This window comes from Musca autumnalis, unplaced genomic scaffold (genome assembly GCF_047663935.1).
Source record: "Musca autumnalis isolate F117 unplaced genomic scaffold, ASM4766393v1 scaffold_1, whole genome shotgun sequence".
NCBI lineage: Eukaryota > Metazoa > Arthropoda > Insecta > Diptera > Muscidae > Musca > Musca autumnalis.
The window spans coordinates 3,994,852-4,006,207 of NW_027411644.1; the positions used below are offsets into that span (position 1 = coordinate 3,994,852).

General features: G+C 36.4%; 1 protein-coding gene across 1 annotated transcript; it reads left to right on the forward strand.

Moving 5' to 3' along the window:
• Nucleotides 1-7,341: 7,341 nt before the first annotated feature.
• Nucleotides 7,342-9,489, forward strand: LOC141390310 (protein sarah-like). The gene has a single exon (XM_073963224.1). The coding sequence runs from the start codon at nucleotides 7,837-7,839 to the stop codon at nucleotides 8,584-8,586; it is 750 nt and encodes a 249-aa protein (XP_073819325.1). The 5' UTR covers nucleotides 7,342-7,836; the 3' UTR covers nucleotides 8,587-9,489.
• The last annotated feature ends 1,867 nt before the right edge of the window (nucleotides 9,490-11,356 follow it).

Sequence of the window (11,356 nt, forward strand, 5' to 3'; positions counted from 1 at the left end):
AACATGATCAATTTGGTTTCTTGTTTTCTGATCTGGAGACAGCCAGGTGCCCTTATGAATATCGAGATGATTAAATCTGGTACTGCTAACTACCATGTTTTTTGCAGCTGCAAAGTCTATCAGTCTCATACCATTGTCAGATGTTTCACTGTGGAGACTGAATTTCCCGACTGTTGGGCCAAAGATATTCTCCTTTCCAATTTTGGCATTAAAATCGCCTAGAATGATTTTAATGTCATGGGCAGGGCAACGGTCATATGTTTCTTCTAAGCACTCGTAAAATATATCTTTGGTCTGTTCGTCCTTTTCTTCAGTGGGAGCATGAGCGCAAATAAAGCTGATGTTGAAGAATTTAGCTTTTATTCGAATTGCAGCAAGTCTTTCATTCACTGGAGTGAAGCTGGATACAAGATGTTTTAGTCTCCGACTAACTACGAATCCACAACCAAACTCATGCTTTACGTCATGGCAGCTATAATACAGTGCGTCACCTTTAGGTGTTGTTGTGACGCCTTTCCCAATCCATCGTATTTCCTGTATGGCAGTAATATCGGTCTTGTACTTTTCAAGTACGTCTGCCAATGCGAAGACTGCACCTTCTCTATAAAGAGTGCGAACATTCCAGGTGCAGATTCGCAGATCATGGTCCTTAAAACGTTTGCGGGGTTCGTCAACTTTAGAGGGGTTTGTTTTTCTTTTCTTTCGTTTTTTCATAGTAGGCTGTTTTTTCTAGGGGAGGGTTACTAACCCGACGCCCAAACCCAAGTTTTTAACGTTCTTATGGGTGAACGCGCGGCACATGTTAGCTCACTACCTTTAACGGGTGTTAAAGGCAGTTCCCCAGGTGACACCACGGGGAGGTCAGTGTCCACTTGGGATGAAAGAGGGACCAAGATAGATCCTGGGCTTTGCCATGTTAAAACCGGTCAGGACCGTTCCTTGGTATCTTCCATCCCCTACGTCACCCAGGTTGGTATGTATATCCTCCGCAATTTTGTGAGCATTAACCCAATAAATACATAAGTTTTGTTGACAAAAACTGTTTCAATCCACATATGCTGAGCCGACTGATACTTTTTAACTTGTTAAGGGTAATTTAGGTTTTCACGATTGCTTGGAAACAGCAAGTCCTATCGAAGTGAAGCTTAAGAAACTGTTGTAGCTATGAAAATTCTCTTATAGATAGGCTCTTATAACATCTTTGTAGTTTGTACCGTTATTGAGATATAGAACTTCAAATTAGGACAATGGATTGGCTGTATCGCCTCCTAACAATGCCATGACTGCAATTTCCCAATTTAAAGTTATTTATCTCAAAAATGGTATAATCTATGAAAAAACAAGTGAGCAAAGGCTATAGTCGGGACGGGGCCGACCATGTGTTACCCTACACCACTACCCCTGTGCATAAGCTTTTCACTGGTAAACATTTCTTTTAGGGAATATAATCCGAACACCATCAAACATAATATGCCTCTTTCTCTCGGGACCCCCATAAGCAACCAAAATTGCGACCTGTAGCGTGATTGCAAAAAAATGGAAGAATTGGATGCATTGTGGTATCTCCCTTGTTTGGCCACCTTTGCCAACCTACTTTACACCAATTTAAAGGTAATATTGTCTTCTTCTATTGACAGGCTTTGCCGTTGGAATACCCCTACTAGAAGCCGATATATTCACAAAGAATAAAACTTTGAATTTGTCTCCACATGAGTTTTTCCCCATTCCGACCCCTAAATATTATCCGACTATCACCACAATCAATAGGCTTCTTCCTCTGTTGGGCCCGCATCTGCCCCCAAAATATAGTGACTATCCGATCAAAATTCCAACCGGTAGCGTGATTACAAAAAATGAAAAAAAAATTTACTTTTGCAATATCTCGGTTGTTTGCTCACTTACGCCAACATACTTTGCATCCATATAAAGGAGATCTTTTCTTCTACCATTGGCTTCCTTTTTGGAATGCTCCTACCAGCAGCTGAGATATTCGCATAAGAAAAAACTTTGACTTTTCTCCACATAAGCTTTTTGCTTATTCCGACTCCTGAATATTATCCGACCATCACCAAACTTAATAGGCTTCTTCCTCTGTGGGACCTCCATTAACTCCCAAAATTTCGTGACGATCCCATCAAAATTGCGACCTGTAGCGCGATTTTGAAAATTATTGAAAAATGGGATGTATTACCGACTATTGCTATATCTCCGTTATTTGGCCACCTACGCCAACCCGCTTTGAATCATTGTAAAGGTGGGATATTCATAGTCAGACTTTGCTTTTGGAAGATCCCCAACCAAACCAAAGCTGTGATATTCGTCATTATAACTCATTTCAAACACAGTTCACACCAACAGTTTATTCTCGCATTTCGGATTTCACTACATTATTGACATTTTTATTATATCGTCGTTGAAAAATGTACTAAAAATAGAGGCATAGAGGCATTTTACAACAATGACATGTTCTGAAGAGTTGTGTATTACATTCCAGAGAATATTTTTGCAAAAGAAAATATTCAGAAAAAATTAATGGTTTTGGAGATACGGTGTGAAATGTATAAAAATTGTGGAATTTTTGCATATATTTTGAAATTTGAGGCAATAAATGTAGCTTTTCGAGTTCATTATTTCTCCAAATATTTTATTCTTAACTAGGGTTTCTTGTCGTTTTGGTCTGTACTTTCAAAAAATCCTCAGTTCGAATTGTTTGCACAAGATCACCTAAAAATGTTGCACAGTGTTATTAGGCAATGTCCTATGTCTCAAGCGAGAATATCTAAAAACTAGACGTTTTATTTATGAGTATTTTGGTTTACCAAATGGACTGCTATCCATTTCTGTTGAAAAAAAAAATCCCCAAAAATCGGTTTTTATACCCATAAGTAGCCTTTTCGGTGGAATAATGACTCTAAAGACTCCAAAATATTGAAAATCGTGAAGTTACGTAATAATTCTCTGCTCAAATGTTTTTTTACCCGCAAGGGAGACTAATAGCCCGTTTAGACTATACCCTTATACGATGGTTAAGGGCATTATCTCGATTTAAGTGCTGTACCAAAATTGGCAAGCTATCCACAATCCTCCGCAAAATCCAACAACTACCAAAATTACAAAGTATATGCGGATATTAGGAAGATAGGAGACATGCAGCATCAACAACAACAGCAGCAGCGACTCTAGCGACTCTATCGATATCTAGAACTTTTTCCAGTGGCCCCAACAACAAAGAAAAGTGAGTAAAATCGATAAAATTACGTGACAGACATTCATTAACATTTACTTTACAGGCTTGATTGAAAAAAGCATGGATCAATCTTTGAAACAACAACAACAACAAGTTTCCAATCAAAATCTAGCCCAATCACAAAATGTCCAGCAGCAGGATCAAAGGTCGGTACCTCCACAACAAATACAGAACAAGACGAACAAAACACAACCCTACAACAGCATACAATACATCACCAACATACAAGCCAAACGCAACATCAACAGCAAAATACTACGCCGAGTCCTGTATCGACTACACCCACAAACTCAGTTGCATCCACTCCGACAGGGAATATCGCCCCCGGTGAATATTATTAATAAACAACAATTATTGCTTCAGCAACAGGCCCAAAGCACAAGCCCAATCTCATAGTCCTACATCGGTGACATCAGGTTCAAGTCCCGTCACAAAAGACAGTGATAATCGTAAGAAAAAGAAACGGAAGCGTGAACAACAAAAACAACGTAAGCAACTGACGACTTCTAATGCCAAAGAAACGCCCGTCAGCGGCAGCTCTGCAGCCAATGTTTCAGCAAATGTCGCTTAAACTGAGGAGGACTACGACTCTTTTATAGAAAACTTGATGCTGCATTTAGTCAAATGCCACCAATGCAAGTCTTGGAACCGCAGCTAAATGTTAATTATGGGGTGTGCAATATGTTCGGTTGGCGGAATTGCTCCTCTAGCAATTCCCCTCAAAAAGAAAGTCGACAGAGTGAACGTGGTAACCTTTTCGAGCAAGAATTAGAAGGTGAATTCGGTGCTGCCTACATACCCAACAAACTGCCTTTTTATGATTTGAAAAAATTTCGGGGACGTAAAGCGCCGAGGATGCCAACACTTCATCATCCATACAAAATAATTACTACGATCGGAGTTTTCCTCCTTTACGTACAAATCCGAACCAGAAAAACTGAATAGCTGGGTAAAGCGTACCGCGAACGAAATCGTCAGCAAAGCTTCTTATGCCCCGTTGATCCTGTTAAGACAATTCGACTCAATATGTTGCAGCAGGAAACTTCCCGGGTTTAATTTTAATGAGCAATTCGCAACAGCGAATGGGACGCATGTCCCCAGTTATACCGGTCAACTCGATGGCTTTAGTTACCAAACGGAAAAGACGCCCTTGAAACCGCTGGAAAATTAAGCCGACAGCGCATGTTTATAAAAGATTTCTCAGATGAACTGGATCACAGAGGCGGTCAAATATAATTTTAAGTAAGAACTTATTCGTTCCCAATTATTTCAATATTCCAATCTCTGTTCCGCTTCAGTTTAAAAAATATCGAAAACCGACTTCTTCTGCTATGAAGGAGATGCCGATTTGAGGACAAATTATCTTCGCTGCCAGCAAGTGATCGTGAAATGGCATTAAGAAATCTTCACATTCAAGGTATTCTATAGGGGAAGGTGCCTTAAGAACACGTTGCATGCACTGCATCCGACACAAGATATTTCTATAAAGTTTGTTTAGTTTGTCGTACAGTTCCGAGGGCACATCGTCGATACCATCGATAAGGCCTGATTTGGTGTCTCAGGGGGGCATTATCGAAAGTCTTCCCGGAGTTGAGACATTGACAAACTATCGTTGAGGTCATCAGGCAACTCTTCCATCAACAGCAGCAGCTGGTGAGGTTACATGCCAATGCCAGTAGCAATTTGTCCACTCGAAAAGTTCACAGTACAAGAAAATGAAACAGGAGTGGCGAAATTTGCCATCCTTTTTCTAGAACAAAAATGCAGGTTTGGGCCTGTACGCAGCCCGTGATATGGAAAAACACACAATGATAATCGAATACATCGGTGAGGTGATACGTTCAGAAGTATCCGAAATTCGTGAAAAGCAATACGAAGCGAGGGTACCATATAAACATTTACTTAACTTTTTTCCCAGAATCGCGGCATTTACTGTTTCGCGGACGAAGATCGCGTCGTTGATGCCACACTGTGTGGCGGTTTGGCCCGTTATATTAACCATTTCCCAATTGCGTTACCCTGAAATGTGGAGGTGGATCGTGAGCTGCGAATTATTATATTCGCCAAGCGAAGAATAAACCCGCAGTGAAGAGGTAATTTACGAAATCGGAAACATACTGTATTTAATATTTTTATCGTTACTTCTCTTTATTATCTTTATTATTTTGATGCATGTAAAAATACATCGTCTATAAATTAATTATTATCTATACTATTTATTATTTTTATTATTGTTAAAAGATTCATCTCTCTTATATAAGTGAAGCAATTGAGAATATTATATTTGATAAATATATAGAATAAAATATTCTCGAGGAAATATTCTCGAGGAAATATTCTCGAAGAAATATTCTCGAGGAAATATTCTCGAGGAAATATTCTCGAAGAAATATTCTCGAGGAAATATTCTCGAGGAAATATTCTCGAGGAAATATTCTCGAGGAAATATTCTCGAGGAAATATTCTCGAGGAAATATTCTCGAAGAAATATTCTCGAGGAAATATTCTCGAGGAAATATTCTCGAAGAAATATTCTCGAGGAAATATTCTCGAGGAAATATTCTCGAGGAAATATTCTCGAGGAAATATTCTCGAGGAAATATTCTCGAGGAAATATTCTCCAGGAAATATTCTCGAGGAAATATTCTCGAAGAAATATTCTCGAGGAAATATTCTCGAGGAAATATTCTCGAGGAAATATTCTCGAGGAAATATTCTCGAAGAAATATTCTCGAGGAAATATTCTCGAGGAAATATTCTCGAGGAAATATTCTCGAGGAAATATTCTCGAGGAAATATTCTCGAAGAAATATTCTCGAGGAAATATTCTCGAGGAAATACAAATACTAATAAATAAATAATAAATACTAAATACTAATAGAAAATACTAAATATTAAAATATTACTTACATGATTATTCTTGAAATTCTTCAAATTGAAATTTTATTTAAAATTAATTAATTAATTAAAATTTTATTAAGTTTTTATTCTTCTCACAAATTGAAATTCTTCAAATTGAAAAATTTTAGATACCGGTGACAAATGTCAATGTCATATTCCAATTTGAAATGATAGGGTGGTTCACAAAACTTAATTTTCAATGAGTATGGTCATTTGGCCACATCAGAAATTGGAATTTTGTTTTACAATATCTTTTAGAAGAATTGAATTTTTCAAGTCGTGCTAATGTATTGGTGATGGATGGTTCCCCTATTTCGTGTATTGACGTATGTACGTAAATCATGTGTGAGGAATTCACAAAGATGATTTGTCTGTCATCTGTGATTTTGAGGGCAGAGAATATATTAGGGGGTACCGCGGCTTATCTTTCCTTTACCGACCCACCTCAGATAATTATGATTCCAACCATGTATTGCTTTTGTTACGGAAATGTATGCTTCCCGAGATATGGGCCTCCAAAGTTCCACAAACGCCCTAGTATAAAATGTTGGCAAAACACCGCATACAATTAACGGAAAATTACCACAGATAGTGCTTTTTATCCCGATTCCAAACATGTAATGCTTTTGTTGCGGAAATGTATACTTCCCGAGATATAGGCCTCCAAAGTTCCACAACGGCCCTAGTCTAAAATGTTGGCAAACCACCGCAGAAAATTATTACCACAGATAGTACTTTTTACACTGAAATGTGTACTTCCCGAGATATGGGCCTCCAAAGTTCCTCAAAAGCCCTAGTATAAAATGCCCGCAGAAAATTATTAAAAAATTACCACAAATAGTGATGTTTATACTGATTTCAACCATGTACTATCTTGCTGAAGGGTATGCATACTTCCCGAGATATAGGCCTAGAAAAATATTAAATTTAAAAGAAAAATTTGTTTTCGTTCCCGAGATTTGCACCGGTCCATAGGATAAAGTTCTAAATCCCGGCCGAAGGCCGGCTATTAAGGGAAAAATATCTAATTTGAGGCCTATATCTCGGGAAGTATACACTTCCGAAACAAAAGCAATACATCATTGGAATCGGAATAAAAAGCACTATCTGCGGTAATTTTTCATAGGTTAGGGCCTTTGTGGATCTTTGGAGGCCCATAACTCGGGAAGTATACATTTCCGCAACAAAAACAATACATGGTTGGAATCGGGATAAAAAGCACTATTTGTGGTAATTTTTTCATAATTTTCTGCGTTGGGACGGCAAAGGAAAGGAGTTCCGTTGAAAGCCATAACATGGGATACATTTAAAAAACGCCAATAATGGGCCATTTTCGACTTTTTGGAGGATTTTATAGAAAACCTCGGTTCCCAAAATAAGATTTTTTGTTCACCTGAACCCGTGGAAATAAGCACAACTTGCCCTGACAGTGTTTCGTAACGCCGTTATACTTAACTCCTGCAAAGCTATTCAGTGTGCAACTGAAATATTTTGACGAAATCAAAAAATGCAATGTATTGAATGTATTAGTACGATTCGGAAGTCAGCCGATATATTTGGTTTAATATACTTTGGCTATGTTTCGCCGAGTTGTTTTGTTTGCGAACGAAACTTTTGTTCTATGATGACCAACGACACTCACTTAATGTTGTACCCTTAGTAACAACATTTTTTCACTTTTAGGCAAAATGACATCAACACCACCAAAGAATAACTGCAAATTAAAATCGAGCCATAATAGCAGCGGTTCGACCAGCATTGATAAATTGTCTCCAGATCAGGATGTATTCATCAATCCAACTGATGGCCTACCCAGCCAGCATCCCACCTTACCCGATGGAGAAGTCGACAGTAATAGCGAACCGGAAGTAGATCCCGACTCATTCGATGATTTACCAACATCAATAATTGTTACCAACATACATTCAGAAGTATTTTCTAATCCTCAACTGAAGCAGGAAATGGAGGGCCTATTCCGTTCATTTTGCGATTCTGCGACATTTCAATGGTTGCGCAGTTTCAGGCGTTTGCGCGTTAATTATGACAATGCCATTGCTGCGGCAAATGCCCGTATTAAACTGCACCAGTATGAGTTCAATAAAAAAACAGTTATTACATGCTATTTCGCCCAACCGGTAACACCCGTGTCAAATAAAAATCTACAGCCACCAGCTCCAGTTAAACAGTTCCTAATATCTCCTCCAGCTTCCCCACCAGCTGGCTGGGAACCCAGAGAAGAAAATGAACCATTAGTAAACCATGATCTCTTGGCGGCTTTGGCCAGTCTCACGCCCGGGGAATCCCATGAACTCCATCCACAAAGCGAAGACCAACCTGCAATAGTTGTTCACACTGCTAAGTTGCCGGAAACCAATGTTGAGAGCGCCGTGCGTCCAAAGTTACCAATTGTTCAAACTAAACGTCCAGAAAGGGCGTAAGCAGTATCAATCGTACGTATGATTGGATTGTTTGGATTTGAATGACAAAGGACAAGGGAGAGAGAGGCATGTATGGATTTCCTTAGCTTCGTAAAAAAACATTTTCTTTTTCAAAAGAAGCTAATTTCTACATGTCCTCAGAATGTGAACACTATTCGACATACTTTGAGTAACTGGATGGTGTCACCAAGTATTGAATAGTGTTTTAGTTCTCAGGGCATGCAATGGAGTTGAGTGGAAGGAATGTACGTTTGTATAAGGCAGTTGTTTGTTTTAAAACTGAAGCTGTACACAAATTGTTTCAAAATTATAAAAATATATACAATATCAAAACCTTTGAGCATTTTCAAAAATCAATCATTACGAATCGACTTATTTTACCACTAGATTTTTGTTGGATTTTGTTAATACTCTCATATTAAAAAAAAGAAATAACATGAACACTCTTGATTACTAATTGTGATCCTTTTGTTTCGATGTAGATATTGATATTAAAACCAAAACAAAAACAACAAGAGCTCATAATGGTTCGTGTATAGTTTAAGTTATTTAGTTAGTAATTTTTATTGTACAAATTCACACATAGACACAAAAAGAAAATACAGCACAGAAGTATACTAAATATTATGTGCTTTCCAAAGGAATCTGAAGGTAAATTAGAATTATTATTAAAAAAAAAAACAAAACAAAAACAAAATCCAGAATTGAACTCTATGAACTATCCAAAGAATTGTCTTCGATTTCCTTTGGGATTTAGCCAATAATTTGCAATTAATTCTGAGTTTGCATTATTGTTATAAGATTTTAAATTATTAAAAGAAATGAAAATTATATACCTATGTATGTATAATGATTAACATATGAACGAATTAATAAAGGCTCTGATTCAAGAAGTATTAAATACATTGTTGATTTTTTCTCAAATAAAAAGATGTAAAAATTTAAAATTATGTGAAGCAAGTATTGTATTGGATTTAGCTAAGATTGCGTCATTTATCCACATTTTGGAATAACTATGCACTTTGCATATTTCTCTTTGATAATCGGATCAGTAAATGTTGTTAATATTGAATTCGTATTAACAATAACATTGTTATTTTCATTTTATTTTTAATATTATATGCTCTGTTCCAGAACCTGGAAGAATCTACTATTTTTTTTATTATTTTCTTCGAAAAATTGTTATCGTAGTAAAAAATAGTAGCTTCTGCAGGTTCTGGAACAGAGCAATAATCATAACAAACTTTGCAAGTGAATTCAAACATTATTCATACTTTTCCATTTGTGAACATATTATTTTTTCTTTACTTCTAATAAAGCCTTTGAATTGAAAACAATTCTTCAGATTCTTCGTCTTCTTGGATTAGCTAACCCAATTTTTAATAGTTAACTACTTCGTCCGAGATAATTTCATCATTTGAATATCAAACACTGTTCGACTATATGTAGGTATATATGTATATAGAGGAAGTGCAAATGACTTGCAAATCACATGTGCTGTAAAACTCGTGCGATTCTAGACATGTAACGATATGTCTGGAATAACATCTATAAATAATTTATTTCTATTTCCACGACGATTGTGTTAATTGTGAAAGTAAAGCAAACATTTTTTTAGACCAATTTTATTGCTGCATTTAAAACAAAACAAAATAATTGGTCTGTTCCAGAACTGCAGAACTGAATCTACTAATTTTTACTATTTTCTTCGATAACATAAAGGAATAATTGTTATCGTAGTAAAAATTAGTAGCTTCTTGCAGGCACTGGAACAGACATATATATATAGATTACATTATTTACCACTAAAAATCGATATTGACAATTTTTATAGTCTCGACATGCTCTTAAAACAGATTTTAAAATGTAATGAAATTTTAAGTGTCGTATAGTGTAACCTATTTGCAATAACCAAATTTCGTCTTATTTTCATTTCAAAATTCTTTTCAGCTGTAAAAAGTTATAAATGAATAGCTTTTAACATGTAACATGGGCAGAAAACTTCAATGGGGTATCTTAATAGTTGCATATTTATGTAAAATATTTTAGCCTGTGAGGTCTGGAATCTTATAAGCATTCGCCTGATGCAGATAATTAAATTCTTTTAAGGATTTATAGCAGTATTATTGCAATTTTCGTACATAGCAGTTCAGCACTGCAATTATTTTGCACGCAACTGTATTTCAATATGAAATCCTACAGGTATTTTGTTTTTGTATTTTTGAACGCACACGCAACAAGCAGAGCTATAGGTTTGGCCCTTAAACATTAATGTTGTCTAAAGTCGTCCACAATGCAAATTATTGAAAAATATAAATACAAAATTGCATAAACTTTTAATTGTTTATTGGTCTGTTCCTCTACTTTTGAACATGGTAAAACCGGCAAAAGTAGTAAAAGTTGTAAACTGCTCCCATATGAATTGTATGGTGTCTGAAGTAAAGGAACGCTTTTCGAGTAAAAAGTGGTAAAACTTGACGATTCTTGCACGTAAAGGAACAGAGCTTATGATTCACAAAAAACTAAGAGTAAGTTTTCACAATTTGCCTGTGTGTTCGGCATAGAAGATATGCCAACAAGAATGCAGTGTGAAATATTTAAGGGAAAATGTGTTAGATTCTCTTTGTGCATCCCTGCCACAGATGGTCAAAATTACTCTTAAATACGTTTTAAGGGAAAAACTAAAACAGCCTTTTTGTTACCATTTTTTACGTTTTTTAATATTTTTAAGACACAGACGGCATCTAAACAATTATAAAAAACGATTTTG